This window comes from Phocoena sinus, chromosome 2 (assembly GCF_008692025.1).
Source record: "Phocoena sinus isolate mPhoSin1 chromosome 2, mPhoSin1.pri, whole genome shotgun sequence".
NCBI classification, from domain to species: Eukaryota; Metazoa; Chordata; class Mammalia; order Artiodactyla; family Phocoenidae; genus Phocoena; species Phocoena sinus.
In genome coordinates, this window is record NC_045764.1 from 147,570,525 (window position 1) to 147,597,206 (window position 26,682).

General features: G+C 43.0%; 1 protein-coding gene across 12 annotated transcripts in view; it reads left to right on the plus strand.

Annotated features, from left to right (window-relative positions):
• The window catches only part of SIPA1L1 (signal induced proliferation associated 1 like 1), a 373,251-nt gene that overhangs the window by 303,293 nt on the left and 43,276 nt on the right, over positions 1-26,682 (plus strand). For 7 of the 12 annotated variants that reach the window (XM_032621332.1, XM_032621336.1, XM_032621335.1 and 4 more), the window contains 5 exons: positions 13,173-13,322; positions 18,221-18,345; positions 20,712-20,774; positions 21,213-21,331; positions 24,352-24,794. In XM_032621332.1, the coding sequence (XP_032477223.1) occupies positions 13,173-13,322; positions 18,221-18,345; positions 20,712-20,774; positions 21,213-21,331; positions 24,352-24,794 (900 nt within the window). The remainder of the gene's footprint in view (positions 1-13,172; positions 13,323-18,220; positions 18,346-20,711; positions 20,775-21,212; positions 21,332-24,351; positions 24,795-26,682) is intronic. The other 5 variants (XM_032621339.1, XM_032621341.1, XM_032621344.1 and 2 more) reach the window with 3 other exon arrangements.

Genomic DNA, 26,682 nt, shown 5'->3' on the forward strand with positions numbered 1-26,682 from the left:
AGGAGCTGCTATGGGTAGAAGGAAGGTCTCTGGAGCAAAAATGAGAGCCTGACTCATCTGAGCCTCAGGAACCAGGTCCAGCAAGAACAGGGCGCCAAGGAAAAGAGATCCCAGCTATGCTTCAGGAGTCATTGGTTCAAGTTGAGAGCAGAAAGTTGGAGATTTTCAAAACCACACAATGATGTCTTTTATCTTAAAAGACATAAAACATTGTCACTTAACTCTTTCAGAAATACTAGAATACCATGTAGAAATAGTTTAATCACAACAGACAACCAAAAAAAAGCCCAGTTGTCTTTCTAAAATTCCTCATGTAATACTGGGGATTTATTTACAGAGCCTTGCTATTTATCTCAATAAAGGATTCCTCTCCCAAAGTGGCTGCATTCCCATCTGGACTCCTCTTGCTTTCATTATTTTCGAGAAGGAAAAACATCCAAGTGGTCGCTGAATAAATCCTTTGTTCTGCACATTCCAGACTTGGCTCCCTCTGAGGTGTGTGTTAACTGGAATTCATGATTTGGCCCACATTTGGAAGGATGAACCTAGGAAACCATTGTTTAGAGAAGGGCCTTTTGTTCCTCTCAATGGTATTTTCTGTCTCTCCAGGACAGTCATCAGGCTTTTATGAGTGAAATTGGATTTGTGTTATTTTCTTTATACAATAGTCCCTATAATAAAATAGCAGAATATATTTTGATTCCACGTTGAATTTAATTTCTGCAACAGAGACTAAAGCTTATTGCTGAACATACTGACCTCTGAAAGTGAAAATATTTTTTGTAGCTAATTATCCTCTTAGGATGCAAGCAACTTTTAGTGCTAAAGAAGGCATCAACTCCATTTTTTCCAGATGGAGATCTTTGAGTTCTGGAGGTTCTTTTTGTGGGTACTTGTGTCTGCCTTTCATCATAACTCCACCCAGAGGAAAGGGAATCCACGTGCTCTCCCTATAAGATTAATAATAATAGCCCTGGGGCTCTCCAAGCTATAAGGTGCAGGTGACAGACGTGAGGCTGCCAATGGTTTTTTAACCTCTACTCACTTCCCTCCGAGGCTTCTTAGTTTCAGATATCCTTGAGGACGCTGGGCTAGGATTTAAGATCTTATGACGGAGGGCTTGTAAAATCTGAGCTTTACATTTTCAGGTTATTTGTCTCCTCTTCATTTTGAAAGGTGTGGTAATTAGACGGCTATTCTTTCGTGAAAATTTAAGAGTTCGCTGTCCTATCCCATCATTCTTAACTTTTAGTGAAGCAGTATTAGTTAAGTTTCAACTTTGAGTCATAAATAGAAGGTACTATTTGAGAAACTTTGTACTGCTACTGTTTGCAGAATATTTGAGTATAGAATAGACTCGTGTCCTTCATCGGGAATACTTCCAGGTTCCTCAGATTCACACAGTGTACCTGGGAATATAACTTCCTCCATGAGACATAGTAAAATATAACTAAAATATTTAAGCATTCCCTTCATAGTCTTACTGAGAACAAACCACTTTACTGTGACGTGGAAGTGAGGCCCCTGGCTGGGCGCACCTCCTCCATCTGACTCTCCCCTTCATACCAGCCCTGCCCTGGGTGCCATTTGCATTTGTACCTGGGCCATCTAGAGAGTGTGATATCGACCGTTCAGATGAATCACAAATAGTCAAAACAAATGCCCAGGTCTGCCATTCCATGAATCTTGCCTTACCAATAGTGGCATGAGCCTGAGACTGAGACTAAAGGATAGTCCCTCGGTATCCGCAAAGATTGGTTCCAGAGCCCTCCATGGATACCAAAATCTGCACCTGCTCAAGTCCCGTAGTTGACCCTCACGTCCTCGGATTCAACCAATTGCAGATGGTAAACGTAGTAGTGTATGTATTGAAAAAAATCCCCGTAGAAGTGAACCCACGCAGTTCAAACCCGTGTTGTTCAAGGGTCAGCTGTATTGCCTTTACACGGTTGGTTTGTTCCATTTATCTTTCTCCTCCAGGTTAGGCAAGTTGTGTTTAACTGTAGAGAAACCAGCTGTATTTAAGCTTAAGTTAGCAGCCGCCTCAAGCCACTCTGCACGTGCTACACAAATCTGCCTACTTCATTCACCACGGTTGGACCCAGCACGGTTCATTTTAGATGAAAACTGAATATACTGCTTGTAGAAACTTAATCTACTGCTTAATCTTCTAGAAACTAGAAGCATAGTTTTTCTTAAATTGCGTGCAAGATCCCAGAGTTAAAGGCCATTCGAAATAATTTTTTTAAAAATACTTGTGGAACAGATTATCCTTTTTCCTTTCGTACCAAGGTCACGATTTTTGACATACTAAAAGGTATTGGTATTTGGAGTTTCTAACGAATTATTCCACTGACTTGTGCTCTCTATACATTGTTAAGAGAAACTGATGCAGTAAGAACAGATGACGCATTTGCCATCTAAGTAGAAAAAAGTCTGATTTGATTGGGTTTAAATACAGGAGATTTATGCTCTCTAGGTAGCCTTTCAAGTACAGAATTTTATGGTATTTGTGGGAGTAGTTCTTATTGACAGAATTAATATTTAACAAAAATAGGTAATATGATGCAATTGGTCTTCCGGCCTCAAATTTATCTAGAGTGTAAGGGTAGGACTAAAATAAAAATAGCTGGCTAGGGCTTCCCTGGTGGCGCAGTGGTTAAGAATCCGCCTGCCAATGCAGGGAACACGGGTTTGAGCCCTGGTCCAGGAAGATCCCACATGCCGTGGAGCAACCAAGCCCATGTGCCACAGCTACTGAGCCTGCGCTCTAGAGCCCCGCAAGCCACAACTACTGAACTACTGAGCCCGCATACCATAGCCCATGCTTCGCGACAAAAAAAGCCACTGCAATGAGAAGTCCGCACGTCGCAACAAAGAATAGCCCCCACTTGTCACAACTAGAGAAAGCCTGTGCACAGCAACGAAGACCCAACACATGAATAAATAAATAAACAGCTGGCTATAGTACATTGAACTTAACACATTACTGTGTTTAAACATAATGTGGGATCAGTAGTAAAACCCTGATCTGGGTTAACATGTTCAGAAAAGCTTAACTATTTCAGAGGCTTTGCATAAACAACAGGCACGTTGGCACACAAAGGAATTTTCCTTTCTCTTTTTTGTAGATGAAGTATTTCCAGGCTTTATATAAATATTTAATGTCAGATCTTACTGAACCATTGATACTTCTGCATTTACCTGGATACTATACTATTCCCCTTTCCCTACTGTATTTGGCGCTCAGCAGCTGGATGGAGTGTTGGTTCCTTTACGGAGTTACAGCTGGCTACACTTGCAGCCTCCCTAACGCCGCCCTCCTCTGCAGACACAGCTGCGCCATACAGAGCATGAAGATTGTGCTGGAGGATACTGTTGAAACAAATGAAAAGAGTTCTCCTTTTTTTTTTGGGCCGTGCCGTGTTGCATGCAGGATCTTTTAACCACTGAACTTCCAGGGAAGTCCCTCAATCTTTATTTTCAAGGAAATGTTTTCTAGGTTTATTTCGAACAGGTTCTGTGTTAATGATCCTCACGGTGTCATTTTCTGCTTTCACACAAAGCCAGCACGCATTTATTCTTTATTCTTCCTTTGTTTGGAATATTAGCTGTGGCTAGAAGTTGCATGACTTGTTCTTTCAAATACTGCCCTCCTGGATCATAGTTGTTTGAGTTGATATGAGGACCTTGACTCTTGGAATTCTTGAGTTTCATTGGGAGTGCTCAGGCTGCATCCCCATTGACTGCTGTATTCCCAGAGTCACTGGATGCTGTGGGCTTCGGCGTATCCGATACCATTTGCCATTCCCTCCTCCTTCAAACTCCTCTTCCTTATCTTCCAAAACTTTCCTCCTGATTTTTTTTTTTTTTTTTTTTTTTTTTGGTCAGCTCTTTGCATTTGTCTTATCCCCCCCAAATGCTGTGTCCCCCATGACTCCTTCCTCATTTTTCTTTTAATCCCCTACTGTGCAGTATCTCTGGATAGTTTATTTGTTTTAGTAACCTCAGCCGTCATCTGTATGTGGGCAGTTCCTGGATAGTGCACGTTTGATCTTGACCTCTTCTTTACTTTTCATATTCATATGCCCGTCTCCCTACTGAATATCTGCACTTGAATGTCACACCAGTGTCCCAGACTCACCAGCCCAAACTGACTTCAGCCATACTCCTGCCCGCCCTCCACCTCTTCCTTCTCACGTGTTGCCCATCTTGCTGAAGGGCTTTGCATTCTGCCCAAGTAGCCAGAGCGGAACTAGAATTCATAATTAGCCTCCTGCACCCTCATCCCCATCTCCACACCCATTTAGTTATCAAGTTCTACCCTTCGGTTGAGTCCCTCCTGTAAGCATCCTCCTTGTCGTTGCCTTAGGGGCTCTCGTTTCACACTAAGATTTTTCTGGCCAGAACAGCCTCTCACTTTCTCCCTGTCCGAGCTGCAGACTGCATGGGATGGCCTAATACAAAGGGAATTGCTCCTCAGGCCCTGCCTTTCATCTTAGCCTTCCGCACAGCTTTCAGTATCAAGTCCACCTCCCGCTGTGGATTTACTGACGTGGCTTTGTCTTTCCCAGGCTCTAGGCTTGTGACTTTCTGCTGCCAGGTTTTCTCTTGATAACCTTTATACCTGCAGCTCGGCTTGATCTGCCTTCTACCCCATCCTTCAGCAGCTTAACAGCTGCTGGTATTGTAACACCAAGCCCAAGCCTCACCTTCTCTGACACGTCTCCTCCCATCTCTGCCTTCATTTGCCCATCCTGGGAATTTTCACATTGCTGCCTGTCTGCTTCCTTCATAGAACTTATACTTCATTTTAATCTCATTGGTCCATTTTTCCAATTTAAGGTAGCCTGTCTTATTCATCATCGTATCCCAAGGACCAACCACTGATTCTGGCATTTTAATAGGCTTGCAGTGAATTTTTTAAAAACTTCATTAGTTAAACCAGTAAGCAAAAAAACTTAAAGAAGTAGGAACAGAAGTAAATCAATTTGGGAGAAAATAAATCAGTTGGTTTTTTTTTTCTTTTTTTTAACTTTTTTTTACTGTTGTAAAATATACATAACGTAAAACTTACCATTTGAACCACAGTTCTGTGGCATTATGTATGTTTCCATCCTTGTGCAACCGCCGCCAACATCCATTTCCAGAACTGAAACTCTGTGTCCATTAAACAATAACTCCCCCTCTCCCCAGCTCCTGGCTGTTACCATGCTACTTTCCGTCTCTGTGAATTTGACTATTCTTGGTACCTCACATAAATAGAAACTTTATGTTAGTGGAATCATACAATATTTGTCCTTTTGTGACTAGTTTATTTCATGTCAGTGTAATGTATTCAAGGTTCATTCATGTTGTAGCATATGTCCAGTTTTCCTTCTTGCTTATTAGCTCAAGCTGCTATAACAAAATACCATAGATTCAGTGACTTAAACAATGGACGTTTACTTCTTAGAGTTCTGGAGTCTGGGAATTCCAAGATCAAGGTTCCAGGACGTTTGGTTCTTGGTGAGGACCCTCTTCCTGACTTGTAGAAAGGGCCTTCTTGCTGTGTCCTCACACGGCAGAGAGCTCTGGTTTCTTCCTCCTCTTATAAGGGTGCTAATCCCATCATGGGAGCTCCACCCTTATGACCTTATCTTAACCTAATTACTTCCCAAAGACCCCACCTCCTAATGTCATTACGTTGGGGGTTAGGACTTAAAGATATGAATTTGGGAGTGGGGGGAGTCATTAAGTCCATAAACTTTACCTTTTTTTGTTTGTTTTTTTTTTTTTTTTTGCGGTACACGGGCCTCTCACTGTTGTGGCCTCTCCCGTTGCAGAGCACAGGCTCCCGCGCAGGCTCAGCGGCCATGGCTCACGGGCCTAGTTGCTCCGCGGCATGTGGGATCTTCCCGGACCGGGGCACGAACCCGTGTCCGCTGCATCGGCAGGTGGACTCTCAACCACTGCGCCAACAGGGAAGCCCCCTTTCCCTTTTTTTAAGACTGAATAGTATTCCATTGTATGTATGTACCACATTTTGTTATCCATTCATCCATCAATGGACAGTCAGGTAAATCAGTTTATTTTTATAAAATTAAATGACACATAAAAGTGAAACACGCTATAATCTGATAAAGCTATAGAATTGAAGCTTAGATTTAAGTAGAATTCTTTGCTTTTTGTTGACTAAGTTTAGATTACTCCTATTTTAAAAGCATATTGTGGGTAAAGCTGTCTAAACTTCAAAGTGAAAAGTGAGTTGTTCTTGATTGTATTTCCTCTAATTGGTTTCAGTTAGGTTGGAACTGAATTACGGCATTTTATTTGTCAGCCAAGTTAAGGTGGAAAAGCAGAGGGCTGTACTTAACTTAAACTCACCGAGCTGCTTTGTGACCGCCTGGAGGGGTGGGATGGGGAGAGTGGGAGGGAGGGAGACGCAAGAGGGAAGACATATGGGAACATATGTATATGTATAGCGGATTCACTTTGTTATAAAGCAGAAACTAACACACCATTGTAAAGCAATTATACCCCAATAATGATGTCTTAAAAAAAAAAAAAAAAAAAAAACTCACCGAGCTCTTAAGCCTCTTTTTCCCCAACTCTTCAAAGGAGTGAGTGTACTCCGGCATCTACATTGGGGTCAGAGTTTAGATAATTTGCAAGTTCACACTTTTAGATTAGAGAACAAAGGTGTTTCCTTTTCAAGCATTCAGGAAATGGGCACAGTGGCCTGAGCCTGGCACACCTCCCAGTTTCCTTTCTTTTATAAACTCTAGAGTGAGCCAGGGAATGAGACCAGGGTGCTCCCATGTGGTCCCCAGCTTAGGCTCTTGAATTGCTTCATCGTTCCTTGAGCCTTGAAAGTAGCTGCTTTGCACTCCACCCAGGGAAGTGTTCCAGGGGGCTCCTCCTTGCAGAGCCACCAGTGTTTTACTGTAACCCGCCCAGAAACTCCCAGATGTGCCAGGAGTGCAGGCTCTGCCGTCCAGGGGCCTTGACTTGCATCCCGGCCCCACCCCTTGGGAGCGATGTGATGGTGGGAAGTTCCTGATCCCGTCCACACTTCATCATCGCCAGGAACCAAACGGGCCACTAGCCCCACCTCTCAGAGTCAGCATGATGATTAACTAAGGTAATACAGTTACTCTGTGTTCAACCCGAGCTCTTACGACAGGCCTGGCACACAGTGAGGCTTAGAAAATGGTAGTCCCTGTTTGTCTTTGGTGTCGTTTTGGAGATGCTCTTCTACACACAGCTACATGGGAGTCAAAGAGCTAGTTGCAATTGGGCGCTTAGGGCTGTGGGTAGAGCTGGCCAGGCTGGACTGGTGAGTCCGTTTGCAGTCACGCATGTGGTAAGTCAGTGTGTTTCCCAGGAGCAAGTTGTGCCGTTTTCAGCGCCAGCGTCCTGGTTACCCTCGGTGAGACGGAGAGGCTGAGTTCAGGAGGGCTGCTGTGCTGGGAACAGTCATGGTGAGCAGGTGTAGGAAATACTGCAAAAACCATCCACTGAATTAGGATAGACTGAGGTGATCTTGTAGAAAGCGGAGTTGTTATGGGAAGAGAATGAGGTGGCAGCTGGGCACACCGTTCTGTGTGTCAGTAAGGAGCCGTTCTCCTACTTGCATCCAGCAGCAGGGTCTTGCCCTCTTAGCCCTTTCTTTAAGGGAGTGCTGCATTAGGACCACCCAGGGAGGCCTGGCCTGGTCCCACCTTATGGGAAGGGTCTAAAGGCCCACAGTGGCCCTGGGGCTTCCTCCAAAAGCACCCCCTTGTCCACCCCCAGATACCTGACACGGGGAAGACCTTCCCAGAAGCCAGGTCTACTATGGGTCCTGCTGTAGCCCTCCCCTCATGGAGAAGGCAACAGGAGTCTTAGGCCCTTTGCCTGATGAGGGCACATCGGCCATATGGACATGTTTATCATTAGGAATTTAAATAATTCTCAGGGGTAAAAAGGGATATCCCGCTGCCTTATATTTGAAACCACTGACATTTTTCTTTAAGATTTGTTGATCGCACAACACATGTGTAAAGGTGTAAGAATGAGACAGATGAGCTGCCTAGACCCACCCCCACAGTCAGCAGTGTGAAGTCTCCCCATAAGCCTCTTGTTCAGAGCCCGGGACAGTGACTGGTCTGACCAAGGTCTACTTCCACCCATGGAACTCCCTCAGTATGGTGACAGAGTGGCAGTCTGGGATCCACCTATCATTGAAGTGCTTGCCGGGAAAAGTGGGTTTAGTCTCCTTTTTACCTGCAGGAACGATTGTTGTGAAATAATGAGATTGGCAGAGTGTCCTTGGGCGTGGTCAGCAGAGTTGAATTGATCTCTTCACCCGAGTGTGTATGTGTGTCTCTGGCCACTGGGCTCTCGGCTGGTGACTTGTACCACCAGAGGGCTTGCTGGACACTGCTTCAGGCCACATGAAGATGGCCCGGGACCATTTTCTCTGGACCCACCTCTTCAGGATCTGCAGGCTCCTTTTAAGGAGCAAGCACCAATACACAAGGAGGGATGGCAGGGGAGGTGTTTGACTCATATACTGCGGCCCTGCTAGCAAGTTCACTGCTGTCTCCCCACCAGTCCCCACTCCTGGGGAGAATCGGAATCCAGCCTGATTAAATAGCCTAGAGTCTCCCAATCTCTGGCTTTTTGTTTGACTCTTCTAGTTTCCCATTATATTTAGAAAATGACAAATGACGATGGCAGCTAAATGGCACATACGCCAGGCTCTGTTCAGAGTCCCTTATGTGAGTTTTTCTCAGTTAATCCACCCAACAGGCCCAGTAAGTTGGTGGCTCTTTCCCCCTTTTACAGATAAGGATGCCCGGGGATTGAGAGATGAAATCGTTTGTGCAGAGTCCTGGCTGGTTAGTGGTGGAGCTGAAATTAGCACCAAGGCCACCAGACTGCAGAGCCCCTACCTTAGCCACCATGCTGCAGGGATGAAGCCTACCACCATCTACAGATGGTGCTCAAGAAATACTTGCCAGATGAACGCATGCGTGTTTGTGTGCTGAGGGGGCCCAGCCACGTGTGCTGCAATCAGGGCCAGCTTCAGGTGTGTGGCTGCACAGGGCCACACGCTTAGCAGGGTTCAGTGTTCTGCTTGAAATTTGTAATACGTTTGAACAAGGAGACCCAGAGTTTCATGTTGCACTGAGTCCCACAAATGATGTATCTGGTCCTGTCTGCAATCCATTTTTATGTTCTGTCCTGTAGAGTCACCCTTAGATATAAAATTGACTCTTCTCAAGAGGCACCCATGATGTGTGCCAGGCTGTGAAGCTCCAACAGCTTGCCAGCAGCTGGGAGATGATGATCGGTTATCTCGGTGTGCTGAGTTGCTGTATTTCCCTAACTATGCAAGGGTTATTCTTTGTTGTAAATTGATCTTGTCACAGGAGGTTCATCAGAATAGGACTTCCATGGTCCAGTCGGAACAGGACTTCCATGGTCCAGTTGTTACAGCTGATAGGGATCGTATGGTCAGAAAGCCAGGAATGGCTCTGGTTCACAAAGTTAGGAAGAGATGAAACAACAGGGGGGTGCGGTGATTGAATTTGTATACGACTTGTTCAAACTCTAGTCTGGATACAGCACCCGAATGACATTACCTTGAGGAATTTTAGAGAAGTTTTTTAAAACAATTCTGGAAGAATCCTGGTTGATAGGCATTGCTAAAAACAGACTTTGACTGGATCCTGTTCCCTGGGTGAATAGTGTTTTCATCGCTAAGTTGTGGTGAAATGCTGTGCTTAACTAAGGACTCGGATATCTCATTCGTCAGTCATTGCTGCTATTTGAAATCCTCTCGGTCGTTCTTGCCGTCATTCCGCTGTCTGCACTTGAGTTTACAGAGGGCCTTATCTCCTTGGACACATCCAAGCAGTGCTGTCACTTTGGAATAAAAAGCAGGAAACAGAGGCATAATTAAACCCATACATAAATACTCAGGAAAGAAAAATGAAGCATCAATTACTCACATGCTGAGAGTTCCTTATCCATCAATGGATGTCACAGTCTCAAGAGATCAATAATAAGAGTCTATCAATGTTAGTTCTGTGAGTTGAGTCATGGGAAGGGTATGGTGGGGGGCAGGGGTTATTCTCTCGGAAATCTGGGGGTTTTTTGGCACTTCTCTTCTCTCTTTTATCCTGACGTGAGGAGGCTTCTGGAAAAAAGAACTGATATTGATCTTGGACCATCTCTTCCTAATCCATCCCATTCAACTCTTTGTTTTCATTGCAGTGAAAGGTGCTGCATATAAATGGAAAGCTGACTTGAGTGCAGTCCTGCAGACTATGGGAGTATTGTCTGTCGAGCTGATGATCAGGACTTTTTCAATTGCTGCATTCTTTGTACAGTCCAAAAGCCCTGGTGTTTTATTTCTACAGAGGGAAGTCATAGCCCTAGAGAACATTTAAGATCGGTTACTTTAAAAACATTTAGTTATTTCTCAGCTCAATTGATAAAAATGGAGGGAAGAGAATCTACTGAAATTAAGGCTAAAAGATTTTTAGACATTTCCTTTCTGACAGTGACCATAGCATTCTTGAAGAAGATTACTTCTCATATTCCACAGAATCGAAAGATCTCACGGCGAGTGAAAGATGTATTCATCTTAGTCCTATAAACCTATTTGGGCATTAACATCCAGATGCCCGGGCTCATTAAGACTGAGAGAACGTAGAAGGATCTGAGTTTATCTCAAAAGAGAAGAAAAGACTTGTGATCCATTAAGGTAGAGTAGGGGGGAGGTCAGAGATTCAAGAGGTTAGCATGCTGGCTTCCCACGTGAGCCAATGCGGGGGTTATTCTATTTCAAAGTGGCAAGACAGCAACGAGCCCAACTTGCAGAAATGATCAGCCGCAGCCTCTGGCAGAAGTAGACAGCCAGTGCCAGGCAGGTGGGTACCTCCCTCTCCCTGACCTAGATCTGTTCTCAAATAATATTTGTGAGATGGTATCAAATTCAGCGTATTTGGAAAGAATAGTAAGTCATCAGAATAAGGGCTAATTCTGAAATTTTTTTTGCCTACCATACATACATCTAGAGTCATAAAAACATTTGGGTGGCATTTCCATCAGTTGCTGTATGTGTGTTCTGTGTGTGTGGACAGCCTGAAAACAAAGCCACTATTGAGTTATATAAATTCAGAAAAGGCATTGGAATGAATGCTGGCCTTCTGGAAATGCTATTTTTTCACTTTGGGATTACTCCAGCAACCAAATAGAATTTTCTGATACATTTGCCAAATAAAAGAGCTGAGGCTGAGAAGTAGCATGAGATATTTTAGCTTAATGTACGTTTTGGAGAGCAGGGTAAGAAAAGCAAGCTCTAAATATAAATACAAAAGTTACATCTTGACTTTGGCTGTGGAATCATGTTGTCACTTCTTCGTAGATGCAAAAACATTTTAACATTCACCGTGAATATAATTCACTGGCTATTACTTGTTTACCCCAAAGAGAGCTAAAAAGTCATCAGGCCCCCAGACGTGGCATTGGCCCCAACCCCGTTCACATTTCTGCTGCCGTCTCCTTTCTTTCCATCTTTCTGTAACACCTCCTCCTCTTCGCAGTAAGAAAATCAAAGCAGCTGCAAAATGAACTGTTTTTTGAAGTTTCTCTGTATTAGGTGCATCTAAAAGCCAAACTCTTAAAACGGAAAGCAGTGATTCATGCCATTCCTTAATCCTTACCTCGTTTTCTTTGTAACCTACTCCTCCCATTCTTCCCCCACTCCAGTCCCCTTCCAAGTACTTCAGAATAAGCAGTGAGAAGTTTGGGAGATGTTTTAATAGAAAAGAAGGGATAACAGAATCACAGCTGATAACAGGTTTGTCGCTGAGGAAAGAACCGGGGCTCCCAAGTCAGATCTGCCACGTGGGCACAGACGGATTTGCGGGGGCGGGGGGGGGGGGTCGTATTTTTCGGTGCCTGTCCTTATTCTTTTTCTGATAGAAAAGCTTCTCGGCGTAATTTTATTATGCCTTCTGTCAGTTTCTGTACCTGAAGCCCCATCCTGCCCTGCTTCAGAAGGTACGCAGGTTCGCTGTAAAAAACTGCCATGTTTCAGTGAATCAGGTTCAGTCCCAAGGCTTCAAAACTTTGGCTTCAGTGTAAGACTTCATGTGCAAAATCACCTGACCCTGCAGACCCCTTGCAAACCGTCTTATTAAGCACAGAAAACCCAGCCTTCTGTAGGGGGGCAGAGGAAAGTGGACTCAGAATCAAGAAGCCTGGCTTATTGAAAAAGTGACCTTGATTCCCCTCCCTCAGCTATAAAATGGAAATGACCTGCCCTGCTACAAGAGCCAGTGATCTGTGCCAGCATTCACTTCGGAAATAAAATATCATTGTTATCGAGATTTAGCTGATGTCTCCTCACAGTCTTCAGGTCTCACTTGTTAATATCCCAGCAGTTGCCCCAATGCCTATTTGAGTGGAGAAGGTAGAGGCCAGCAAATCACGTCTCTCCGAACTCCAAAGCTCTGGTTTCTGTGTCGAGCCAGTCCACAGGGTGAGGGATCCCTAATTTTAGAAAGAGGTGTATTGTGGGCTACGTGGAGCACATCTCTGCTGTGTTATTATATAAACTCAGTCATTTCAGTGAAATTCAACAACTGCAGTTCTAGGCACGTTTCCATGGAAGTTTTTATACGGTGATGCTACTCTCAACCAAATGTATACACACTAAATAGCAATCTCTGAATATTCATTCCAGACTTTGAGTAATAAAATTGGAAAACAAAGAAGCATACAAAGAGTGTACTGGTCTCACTGTGGTCATATACTCTGAGAGAGCCAGTGGGGAAATCGGGATTAATTGCTATGTTAATGTCACTGGGGCTCATTTATACTTCACCCTGCCATACTACGAAATTGCATAAGCAGTTCAGCCCTTGAATTCTGGCAGCTTTTGGAAACATACATGTTTTCCTTTTTTCCCCTATTATTTTTTCACGCCCCCACCCCCTTCAAGGCAGTTTTCCAGCTGTCCCCTTAGGGAGTAGTTTTATGGGGAAATTTCTTTTGTGGGCTTCCAGCTGGCTTTATTTTTATTATCTCCACGAAGTGGCTGCGTTTGTCCCATTCATATGTTATCCATCATGCATTGCCTTGGGATTTTCCCTTTGAATTGTTGACTTCACGTTTTTGGTTTGCACACACAGGCTGTCTCCTGGTTCAGACATCTATGTGACGGTCTCATCCATGGCTTTAGCAAGATCCCAGCCATGTCGCAACTCCCCGAGCAATCTGTCTTCATCCAGCGAGACTGGCTCTGGCGGGGGCACTTACAGGCAAAAGTCCATGCCCGAAGGGTAGGTGTGCCAGAGTTGGCATCGCTGTCTCTCATATGTAATTGAGACGTGTAAAAGAACTTCCATTCAGCCAGACTGGATCAGTTCACGAAAGAGCAAAAGGGAAAATACGGTTAATACTCCAGATTAAAAAACGTTTTCATGGCTGGTTCAAACCACTTCTTAGGAAGTTTATCATTCTTTAGTCTCTAAGGACTCAATGGCAAAGAAATCAAATTACATCAGTTCCTCCATTATATGTATTGTCTAGTTTCATAGTACAGATTTTGCCACTTCTTAAAATTTCCTCCAAAGGGAACTCAGTAGTATACTGCTTGCACTGGGTGGAGTTTGTACTGATGTTAAAGTAGGGGAAATGTTTATCGTATCCAAAGCTCAAAGTGATTTTTCTCACGCTTTAGAAATCTGTTTGCTTCTGACCAGACTCACAAAGTAAAAAGCTAAGTGTCCATGATTAAAGAGGCTACTAAAAGGTAAAAAAATTGGAATGTCTGAAGCTGGGAAGTAATTAGCAGCAAAACATCACATGACACACATGAGCTGGCTTTGCTCGTCACCAGCTTCCTGCTGGGATACCTCTGGTGAACTTGATAAAGAACTTGAAACCACTGGAAAATCAAAAACGGGGTGTTTAAAAAAAGGATGTTTCTATGCCAAGTTTTCCCCGAATTACCTTTAACAGATGCACATGATTTGTGTACTTTCTTGAGATTTTACCATATTACAAAATAATTATGCTTGTGAGAATACTTTCATAATGGATATTTTTTATCCTATAGTATTGTGTTGGTTTTTATAGCTAAGTATAATTTTATTCATGTTTTTGCTAAATGTTTATGTTAGCAGAAAGTAAATAACAAAAACCACTATAAAATATACTTCCCTCCCCACCCTACCACCAAGGATTCCCTTGGTAGCGTATCTAAAATGCACATTTCTTATTTTAATTACTTCAGTGACAATTAGTAAAAAAAAAATTCTAGCTCTTATTTATGAGCCCCTGCAAGAAGTTTTATGAATTAAGTGTTATTATTATCCCACACCACAAGCCCAACTAATTATTTCTTTTTTTTTTTTTGAAACATCTTTATTGGAGTATAATTGCTTTACAATGGTGTGTTAGTTTCTGCTTTATAACAATGTGAATCAGTTATACATATACATATGTTTTCATATCTCTTCCCTCTTGCTATTTCTTGTTTTAATTAGTAGATTTTAAATGGCCTCGTTTGACTTCAAAAGTAAGAATTCACTGCAACTTCAGTGTTAATACAGCAATAAAATATAAATGAGCTAACTACCACAACAAAATCATTGTTTTGCTTCTTCTGTCCATTTTGGTATACACTCTCAAGGCATGCCAAAATGTAATTTGAAACATTCATTTTTGGTGAATATTAATGTTAGAAACATGGTTCCCAGTGTTCGTGCTACATACACTATTTTTTTTTTAATGCAGTGGTAATTATTTGACTTGATATTTAATACTAAACCTGCCATAGGTGGTATTGAGGGTTTTCGCCATTGCTTTTGAGGTTACCTGGGAATTATTTGCTATACGGTATAACATCAGTTTTACCTGGGGTGAAACTTTACAAGAAGATACTGATAGAGTGTTTTCCTTTAGATCCCAAGCAATTGTTGTCTGTATCAGTGATGCAAGAGATATTGGTGTTCACTGTCTGATTCACATGCCTTACTCATGGGCCAGGTTTGATCCTAAAGTTCACACTTACCAAGGGAACAATCGTTACATCTACTCCTTAACTTAGCCCAGTAAAAATAACTAGGTACAGGGTGACAGTGAAGCAGGAGTGTGTGGAGTCTGCTGCAAACTCATTAATGTTAAACTTGGAAAAGCTCCAAAGTGTGAGGTAATAACAACAGGTCCGGACACACTGATCGTCCATAAATGTAATCCGCCCCTTTGTTGCCCTCCCTGTGCCTTGCTTGTACGTGGTGTACGCTGCCTGCTCCCTGGTGTAAGGATGTTGAGACCATCCAAATCAGTTGAGAGGCACAGTTTCACAGGCTGGTTAATAAAACCTGCTCTACTTGAGTGAAGGCGGAAGAGGCACCTGCACCAGTTTAGCATGGGAATGAGAGAGAGTTAAAAAGCAACACTGATGAAAAGACATAGGGTCTGTTCTACCATCCTTGAGATGTGTTTTGGGGCCACGTACTCTGAGGAATGTTGACGAGGCAGGGCACGTGCAGAGGGAAGGATGGACCGGGCAGATGCGGAGTTGGAGGTCGTGGTGTGAGAATCGTAACCGCGGATGTGCAGCCCACAGGTGGGCATTGTGGAGGCAAGGAGGCCGCGATGGCTTTCTCCTAGCACTCTTAGCCGAGGGATTAAACTTGTCTCTGAGGGCAACTGAGCTCAATAAGTGAAAGTTATAGAGAAGGAGTTTATGAGGAAGGTATTTCGAAGCTGTCATTATGAGGAAGGTATTTCGAAGCTGTCATTATGAGGAAGGTATTTCGAAGCTGTCAGCCTGCCCTGGAGAGCAATGGACTGTCTCACGAGGTAGAAGTTCTTGGTCAGTGAACGCGTTTCATGTATCAGCCAAATGATTACTTAAAAACTCCTTCAAGTCCGAACCGTGACTCTTAAAGTATTAAGTGCTCCTCCAAACAAAGGGACAATGAAGCTCTTCAGAAAGAGGCACAGTGTCAAATTAGAACAGGTTTTGTCTGAGCGCCTCAAGGATGGGACCTTCATAGCCCTGATGCCCTGGCACGTAGTAAACTAGGAGTGTGTGTGAGAACTGAAATTGAAAGTTCATCGGATGAAAATGTTTTTCAAGGCAAAGTTGAAAGGCAGCCTTACTTTATCATTTCTTTAAAAGCAGACAGCCAAAAAAGCATTTGACTTTAAATTCAGAAGTTTAAAAAGTTGTCTTTGGTTTCCGCTGCTACCAAAAAGTAAAAGCAAGATTCCGATCCACTTCTTACTTTGATCTCTGTGGCTTTTTTTTTTTTTTTTTTGCGGTACGCGCGCCTCTCGCTGTTGTGGCATCTCCCGTTGCGGAGCACAGGCTCCGGACGCGCAGGCTCAGCGGCCATGGCTCACGGGCCCAGCCGCTCCGCAGCATTTGGGATCTTCCCGGACTGGGGCATGAACCCGTGTCCCCTGCATCGGCAGGTGGACTCTCAACCACTGCGCCACCAGGGAAGCCTTCTGTGGCTTTTTGAAAAGTCTTAATTTAGTTAGTGCACATAACTAAATAGGATATTTAATAAATAGATTTAGTAAATCTATTAAATTATTTAATTAATCTATTTAATAAATAGATATTTAACTAAATAGGATAACTAAATAGAATAGGATCATAGGACCCGTTTGAGGATATTCATTCTCCTAACCTAAACAAGGACCCCACCTAGGGAGGAAGTGGCAGAGATCATAATTAGTGAATCCTTTGTTTTCAATGGGCCCTTTCACTGAAGTTTTCATAAATCAAGGTTTTTGTTTGTTTTTAATAATGGAGGTAACTCTGTTTAGTGAGACGTAGAAGTCAAGTTTGTAAATGACAGTGATTTGTGCCAAAAGTAATGAGGGAGATGTTGTAGTAGGAGTTTTACTAAAATATTTTGTAGTTTCCCTGCTTTCCAAATGCTTTTATATAGATGTTTCTCCCTGGATCCATATAAGAGTTGCTGTGACTCTGGGTGGAGAAGCTGAACTTGGCTCCCAGCCTTCCTCCTCCTAATCTCCTGCTCTTTCCAATGCACCCCTTGGTGGTTCTGCCCACACATTTATCAATTTGTAGCAAAGAAGACACCTGTCACATGCATCAGTTAATTCAGGCCCTTTTGCGTTTTATTGTGTAGATTACTCATACATTCATTAGTAACCACACTCAGATTTGTAAATTTCCACATGAATCTTTGAATTTTATACTCTGGCCCTTTTCCCTGGGCTCAGTCAGTATTTGCTTTGCTGATGTTACTAATCAAGGCATATGCTTCAGTTAAGCCTATGTTATATTATTAGTCTACACAGGGAAAATTAAAATGGGCTCATTAAATAGCTAAACATTCTTTCCAGGAATAGACATTTGCCTTTATATATGCCAGTTTACCTATTTCCAAATTGCCTTCCTAAAGGCGATTTAAAATTTATACATTTTGGGGCTTCCCTGGTGGCGCAGTGGTTGAGTCCGCCTGCCGAGGCAGGGGACACGGGTTCGTGCCCCGGTCCGAGAAGATCCCACATGCTGCGGAGCGGCTGGGCCCGTGAGCCAGGGCCGCTGAGCCTGCGCGTCCGGAGCCTGTGCTCCACAGCAGGAGAGGCCACAGCAGTGAGAGGCCCACATACCGCCAGAAAAACAAAACAAACAAACAAAAACTTTTATACTTTTGGAAGTGGTCCCTATGTAATGTAAATGATAGCGATCTTTGTTTTTCAGACCTTAGAGTAAGTGCTCAGAAAATACTTGTTCCAAGAATGAGTGCCTTAGTGATTTAGCAGATAACCGAGTTAAGAGAAACCCCTGGAATGTGCCAATTGGACGACACAAACGGAACACTAGGATGGTGACATTTTTCTTTTGGGTGCGAATGACAGTCTGAGCTTAGCTATTCAAGGCCAGAAGATTTTTGGTTTCTTACTGCATGTCTCTTAGGTTGGCTCGGTCCTAATGGGCCCTGCCCTTGTTCACAGTTTACATGCTTAGCATACATACCTTTCTGAACAGAGGGGTGTATACTGACCATAGCATCCACAGTTCCAGCATCCACGTACACATGCACGAGGATGAGTACGCAAGTACAGAAATGTAAGCAAAACTAGTAATACCTGTCGTTAGAGTTTAGTTCATTACTCCCAGGACTACCTTCCCTTATGGGTAAGGTCCCTGATGTTATCTTTGCCTTTGGGGAAATCACCACAGGTTTGGAATAAGCCGCAGATCCCCAGCCTCCATCGACAGGCAGAACACCCAGTCAGACATTGGTGGCAGCGGGAAATCCACACCCAGCTGGCAAAGAAGTGAGGATAGCATTGCCGACCAGATGGGTAAGTAACTAATTCCTACAAAAAGCAAGTTGCTTTTATACTAAGGTGACATTGGTTACCTTTGGATGTCATCAGGGCATTCTGTTCTATAATACAGCCCTGGGTCATAAATGGGAATAAGCATTAAGTCTCAGTTAGCTTATGTATAAGTGAAAGCAGCAGTTAAGACCTGAGAGAAAAGTCAAGGAATTCTAAGTAGCCCCGACTTTAAAGACAGAAAGGTTATAGGAATTATTTTCAGCACCAAGGTTAAAATGCCAGAGTACCAAGCCACATGTGTCCTAAGTATCTCCCTCCCCCCTTGTTTGTTTGTTTATTTATTTGTTTGTTTTTGCCCAGTATAAGCGCCCTGGGAGATTAGTTGGTATTCTTAATGTTGAGTTTAAAAATTTTTTTTAAACTATGTGCAGAGCAGGAAAGAAATATAATTGTTCTTTAGTCACTTCTGTAGCTTGGTGAGAATGTCTTTCCTCCCTTTATATGCTTTTTCCCCTGGCTCTGCTATTAAGCTGTCAGCTAAGGAAATGTCTTAGGATAAAACAGCTGGAAGGGAAAGATTTGCATGATTGAGCCTTCCTTTGGGTTTCTGGCACATAGCCCTTCCCTCTCTCTCTCTAAGCAGTTCTACAAGATACCAAAACACTAGTTGATACAATAAAATTTTGCCATGAGCAAGATTAAGTTTCAACACAGTAGCACCAGGGATTAAGTAGCAACACAATTGATACATCAGGGACTTGAATCTGGACTGTTAGGGTTTTTTCCCTTTATCTTATCTCTAGTAGCTTTCCCATCAGAGTACCATAAAAAGAAGTAAATTTCAGGGCTGAAAAAAGATCTGCGTGTAAGGCAAAGACCCGCATCATTTTATCTTCTCTGCAAAGACCCGCATCATTTTATCTTCTCTGCAAATGCATCGTTTTGTTCTGTTTTAACGACTGTGCCCATGTTCCATGCCTGGGAAGGGCATCCTCAGTGCAGAGGTTGGAGCCAGGTTGGGGCTCCCAGCTGCTCAATGGGGCGTCAACAGAGAAAACAACCCAAGAACATGGAAGGGAGTGGAGATGCATTCAGCTAAGACAGGAGTTGAGGAAGAGGAACGAAATTCTTAGGTTCTGAAGATAGGCTTTGTTCCATCACCTCAGTGAGATGTGCCTCGTTACTGAAGCCGTCTGTCATTCCCTACTCTCATCCCAACTCCCACCCCGCCACCGAAAACCTGAGCATATTCTGATCCACTGTTCTGCTCTTGACAGAATGTTTCAAATCCCGTGTGTTTTGATACTGTTGAGAGGGTAATACCTTCTGAACAGGATCCCTTCTTCCATATGATTTTGGCAGCTTTTTCCGGCTCCTAGTTGCAGGCTTTGAACAAAGCTGCCCTCGAGCCTTTGTGCGTTGTTCAGGGTCCCTCTTCCCACTCATGTGAAGTCATGTGGGGAATGAAGCAGTATCTTGGGACTTGAAAGGGTCATTACAAGGTTTGTCCTAGACCCGTCTTCATTCTTTCACATAAGCCTTTCTCTAGTCTTTTTTTCCTTACATCAACTTTAGCTTAGTGGCATCCACGTCGCACAGATGAATCTGAAATGAATATCAGTGAACCTTTTTAATACATTCATTTATCCTTTTGGTGAGGTATACCTTTTTTAAAAAAATAAGATACCCCTAGAGCCTGCCACAGAAGCCTTTTTTTTTTTTAACCAAGGCCTTTCTCCATCCAGAATCTAAGGCTTCAAAGAAAATGTTCAAATAAATTTTTATAACTTTTGATATTCCAGCATTCCAGAAGGATAACCCAGCCCTTTCTGCCTGGCACTTCAGAAGGAATCTGGGGCTTTGCTGGTACAAGCCATGCTAGGAAGGAATGAAGACAAGTAATTGTTATGTTCTCATTCCTCAATACACTGTATTGAGTGTATAAGGGGCTGACCTTCCTACACTCAATTTGTAAGAACACAATTTTCTAATGACCTTCAGGTCACTGGTTGAAAATGTCAAGCAGATTCTTACTTGTTAGCCAGACCCCACCTGTCTCTGTCCATCAGTGTGTGATAAACTGATGCCCAGGGGGGATGTGGAGCTTAGCTTGCTTAATTGGCTCACTTATCTCAGTGCAGTTTGTTTTTCTGCCTCTCTGCTTTTGGATACGGTTGAGAGTCAAAGAGTACACCGCCCAGTCCTGTATGTGTTAGGAGTGGTGTTGCAGAAATGCAGAAGTGTTGCCGTGAGCTCTTAGGTGTGTGAAAGAGGCTAAATCACTTACCTTTCACCTTTTGAACCCCATCCTGAATGCCAGTGGAGTCCAAAAGGAAGCAATTGTTTTAAGTAAACTAGTTGCTGTGTGTCTTTTCTGTTGTGCTTAGCTTACAGTTATAGAGGACCTCAGGATTTCAATTCTTTTGTCCTCGAGCAGCATGAATATACAGGTAAAATATTTCCAAAGTGTCATGGTAAGTAACACGTGATTGCATCCATGCCTGTCTAGGTAATGTAGACCAAGCGAGGTTAGCCACACTTTGCAATGAATGAATTTCATAAATTTAATCCATATATTTGAGACTTTCCCCCCCAAACAGAAAGCTGATTCCTAACTTTGCCGCATTGTTCATGGCCTCTGGTTTGGTGGTACTTGGCTATGCTAATGTGTATGATGTGACACACTGTCACCAGCTGCAAGCTTTATCCATCAGCCACTTAGTTTTTGACATGCTGTCTATTGTGTAAACTTTCAACAAGCTTCTTGCTGAAATTCCGAGTTTGCTGGCCAGTGAACTGAGAGGTGCAATGGCAAGCCGTCTTCGTTTGTCAACCTGTGCCAGTATCCGTTTAGTGCCTGCACCAGAATGTCCTGTTCTGTATTCCAGAGCCAACGTGCCACCTCCCAGCAGTATCAAAGGTACTGCCAGCTTTCCGAGAGAGCCCCGGTGGGAGATTAATGCGTCAGGATCCGGTGGTTCATTTGTCTCCAAACAAACAAGGGCACGTAAGTTCACTGTAAAATAATAAAAATGATAGATCCCTAGCCATGTACCTTTCTTGCAAGGTGAAAATGGTACCGGTCTGCTCTCTCTTTCTTCCCCAATGTCAGAGAGGAAGTCGTCCTAGTAGAAGGTGGACGTTGGCTGCCACGGCCCCGGAATTTCTACTGCCAATGGCCTTAAGCTTGCTTTGAGATAAATTGAAATTCCTCATTGGTATGCACCTGCAGATTTGGATAGAAGGCCGTGTGATCCAATCACAAACAGTCCTGATGTCTGGAATAGAATGTGCCTAGATATAGATTTTATTTGCTTACACAGTTGCCAGCATGAGGTATGTATGGCTGGAGCACCAATCAAGGTGACAGACAGCTTCCTGACAAGCCCCCCTACTGCTTCTCTTATCTTCCAGGGCTACATACATTTTTGTCCCATTACCATAGTTATAAGCAGTTCCTTATCACTTACAGGTAGGATTGGGAAGAAGAGGCTATCGTTTCCTCCCTCTTTAAATTCAGTTGACTTCCTTGGTCTGTCTCTTCACTGGAATGTGTACTTATATTTATGTCATTCTATAGGATGAGGAGATTCTGTATTTCATATTCACTAATTTATAAGATACTCAGAACTTTAATGAGAGGGCTCAGTTTTGCTTCAGTGAAATGAATATTGAAGCTTAAAGAGAGCACAACACGTTCATGAGCGTGCTAGGCTGTGGGAGAGAGAGTTACTGATGAAATGTGACGCTGTCACAGTTCCACTTGTAAGTGCTAGATTACCCTAGGCCACCTGTCAATTTCCCCTCCTTCATTAACAATTTTTATATGGAATACATGGTCAAGTAATACTTTGGAAAGATTGGGTTAGATAAAATACATCGTTAAAGTTAATTTCACCTGTTTCTTCTTTTTAAAATTTGGCTAGAACACTTCAAATTCCAGATGTGGTTCGAGTTTTATCTCCATATACATCTGTCCTGTACTTCACACACTCAGCACATCCGAATGCAGACGAGTCACGTTGAAAATGCCCAGTAGCCATGCGTGGCCGGGACTAGCAAATTCTACAGCCCAGGTCCAGCGCTAAAGAGGAAATAGGAAAAATAAATGATGGCCTTATAATGCAGACGTTGTTATTGAGAAAAACTAGAGTAGCATCAGTAAAATAACTGGGATTGATCCTTTTTCAAGGGGAGGAGATCTTTCACTTGGAAGTGAGACAAGATGGTCCTCCTGTGGCCCTCTCCCCGCAGCTGGTAAAGACACACACACAAGTCTTTTCTCTCCTTTTCTCTCCATCTCCACCAAGTATCTGAACTTCTGACCCCCCTCTCACTTAAATATTATTTTACTCAGGTATCTTTTGAAATTGTATTTCTTTGGTTAGCCATAAAATGTTCTTTCTAAGCAACTGAGCCACTGTGCAACAGGGGTTCTGCCCACATTTTTTAAATTGAGAGATGACTCATATACCACATATTCACATATCATAACCTTGCCACATTTAAAGTGTACCGTTTAGTGGTGTTTAGTACGGTCACAGAGTTTTGCAACCAGCACCACGATCTAACTCCACAGCATTTTCATCACCCCAGGAAGAAACCTGTATCCTTAGGGAGTCACCCCACCTCTTCCATCCCCTCCAAGCCCTCGACAGCTGCGAATCTACTTTCTGTCTCTATAGATATGCCTATTTGACATTCCATCATATATGAATGGAATCATACAATATGTGGCCTTTTGTGTCTGACTTTTTTCACATAGCCTGTTTTCAGGGTTCATCCATGTTGTAGCATGTATTAGTACTTCATGTCTTTTTATGGCTGAATAATTGTGTGGATGTACCACATTTTTTTAATCCATTGATCAGCTGATGGACATGTGGATTGTTTCTACTTTCTGGCTATTATGAATAATGCTGCTATAAAATTCATGTAGAAGTTTTTGTGTAAACGTGGGTTTTCATTTCTCTTGAGTAGGATTGCAATGGTTTTTCCACAGCAACTGCCGCATTTTACATTCATACCAACAATGCCCACCATCTTTATTGTCTGCTTTTCTTATTAGAGCCATCCTAGTGTGTGTGAAGTGTTACTTCATTGTGGTTTTGATTTACATTTCCCTAATGACTGATGGTATTGAGCATCCTTTCATGTGCTTGTTGGCCATTTGTATATCTTCTTTGGAGAAATGACTATTCAGATCCCTTGCCCATTTTTTTATTGGGTTATTTGAAACAGAGGTTTTTAATTTTGATGAAGTCCAGTTTATCTATTTTTTTTTCTTATCATTTTTGTGCTTTTGGTGTCATATCTAAGAAGCCATTGCATAATCCAAGGTCATGAAGATGTATACCTATGTTTTCCTCTAAGAGTTTTATAGTTTTAGCCCTTACACTTAGGTCTTTGACTTTTTGAGTTTTCTTTTCTGTGTGGTAAGGACCCAGCTTCATTCTGTTTTGCATGTGGATATCTAGTTCCCCTAACACTGTTTGTTAAAAAGATTACTTTACCCCATTGAATTCTCTTGGCACCTCTGTGTAAGTTTACCTCTAAGCACTCCTTAGAAAGCTGTCTCCTAAATAGATGCTATATGGGGAAAGAAAAGATGTCTTTAAGAGAAAGTTTTATATTCTGCCTTCTATTTACTATGATCAATAGGGTCTTTCTAATTATAAGCCCTTTGGAAGTATCACTTTCTGTTTTAAGATTAAGATATTAAAGACTTTAATGACAGTTTAGGTGGGTTTTTCTCTGATTAAAATTCTCTCAATACTATCCATGCTTTAGCATAAGCCAAATAATGAAAAATGGATTCTAAAAACTAAGTTTCCAGCACTGTCCGCCATGGAATCTTCTGAGTAGGTTTTTCCAGATACCTCCCGCCTTATTTTTGTGTTCACAGGAGTTTTTGTGTCTTGAGAACCCCCTATTTAGACACATTTCACAGGGTCATTCCCCCGTTATTTTTTCCCTGCTGTTCAAGAAGCCAAGCCTGTAGTTACGGAAAGCCTGCTTCCCTTGCAGTCTGAGAGCCACTACTCAAGCCACTCCAGCAGCAATACCCTCTCCAGCAACGCATCAAGCGCCCACAGCGACGAGAAGTGGTATGACGGGGACCGCACCGAATCCGAGCTGAACAGCTACAACTACTTGCAAGGCACCTCCGCAGACAGCGGCATTGACACCACTTCCTACGGCCCTAGCCACGGCAGCACGGCCTCCCTGGGGGCGGCCACGTCGTCACCACGCTCGGGGCCGGGCAAGGAGAAAGTGGCCCCCCTGTGGCACAGTTCCAGTGAAGTCATCTCCATGGCAGATCGGACTTTAGATTCAGAGAGCCACGGCATGGACCGGAAAACCGAGTCCTCCCTGAGCTTGGACATCCATGCCAAGAGCCAGGCCGGCTCAAACCCTCTGACCAGGGAGAACAGCACGTTCAGTATCAATGACGCTGCCTCCCACACCAGGTAACTGCCCCTCCCTGCTGCCCCTCCCACTCCTGGCCTCCCTGCGGCCATTTTCCGGCCTCATCCCACTTCCCTTTGCTCAAGAGTGTATAAAGAAAGGGGTTTTTTTATTTTGGTTTGTTTTTTTTGCACAGTGACAGTTATTTTTATATATTTAATGCCTTTTATTTACCACCCAAATCCTTTATTCCTGCCATCCTAGTGCATTATTTTAAACTGTGGGAAAGGTTTGCAGATTTGTTCTTCATAGCTGTATCTGATTTTATAAAAACATTCCTAGCTGCATACCAGCATGAGAGAAGAATTTTGTCATGTGGCTTCCAGCTAGTGATAGAGAATATAGAATGGGACAGTCTTTGGAAGACATTAAAAGAAAATCTTAACCATATTTTTAAAAGGGAGGGGTCTTTTCCAAGACTATCACGGCATCATTTATGATGCTGAACGCATCTTTCACACTGCCTCTCTATCAGAGAACATCGCTTACCCAGTGTTCGCAGTTTGTTTTCAGTAATTGGCTCCTGACAGTCACGTGTTGGGGGGGCTGTCCAACAGGAAAGTGTAGCTAAAATTAGACACAGCCCGTCTACCTTTCAGAAGAGAAAAGTACACATTCCCCTGTATCCTTGGAGATCGCGGGTGATAGGCAAAGTCAATACTATTTTTCATTTCCTCTTTTGGATTTGAGCCTACAATCCAAAGTATAAGATCCTTTCTTTTAGGGAGGAAACATTCCATCACTCTCATTTGGGGCCTGTTGATCTCTGTGGTGGTTTCTCCTTTTACCTTTTATTGTTGTCAGTCGTTGATCAGCTTGTATGATAGCATCCAACCTTGCTGTCTTCCAGGCTTCTTTTACTATCATGCCCTCAAGAAAAGTAGCAGAGAAGTTGAGTTTTGTTTTACTTTCCAAACGGGAATCCAGGCACATAATCTGTCAGTAAACCCCAGATAATCTTAATGAGAGAGGACATCCCTGACTTAATTTGGTTTTAACTTGATAAGTTAAATATTCACTTCTCCCATTGTCTGTATTGTTACTGATAAGATTCGCAAGCTTCCCGTTGTGTTTCCGGAGTTTTATCTCTGTTTACCACTACCACATTGCAGTAATACACTACCAAACGTAAAATAGTTAGCTAGTGGGAAGCAGCCGCATAGCACAGGGAGATCAGCTCGGTGCTTTGTGACCACCTAGAGGGGTGGGAGGGAGGGAGACGCAAGAGGGAAGAGATATGAAAACATATGTATATGTATAACTGATTCACTTTGTTATAAAGCAGAAACTAACACATCATTGTCAAGCAATTATACTCCAATAAAGATGTTAAAAAAAAAAGTGATGGCCACAGGTCTGGAAACCGCATGGCCTCCAAGCAGAAAGGCAACTGGGAAAGTCCTCTCAGGATTCTTGGGTACCATGCATCCAGTTACCTTTCCATAATTCAGAAAACAGAATGTTTGGTTCAAGTGGATTAAGGAAGTGTTTGGAAGACAGAAAGCCAGGCGTCAAATACCATAATAATATAATATAGACGTGGAATCACTTGACACAGAGTTGAGCCACTGGCTTGCTGTTTCTGGCACACCCACCATCTCATTAAGTATGGCCTGTGCATTGACCCAGAACAGTAGTTCCTCTGTGGTTTTCAGGTTTACCTTGACTCCTAGATTTGGTTTTCCGTTCTTCATTTTGAAAGGAGAATGTCTTTTTCGAAATGATTCTCCATCTGGGGATGTGTCTCTGGTTTCATTTGATGGCAGAAGAAAGTCAGTCGTAGAAGTCTTGTCTCAAATGGCGTCACCACGGAGTAAAGTTGAAAAGAGCTGGGCCTCTGAAACCAAAGCACAAAGCGTGGGCTGTGCCATCTCACAAATCTGCCAAATC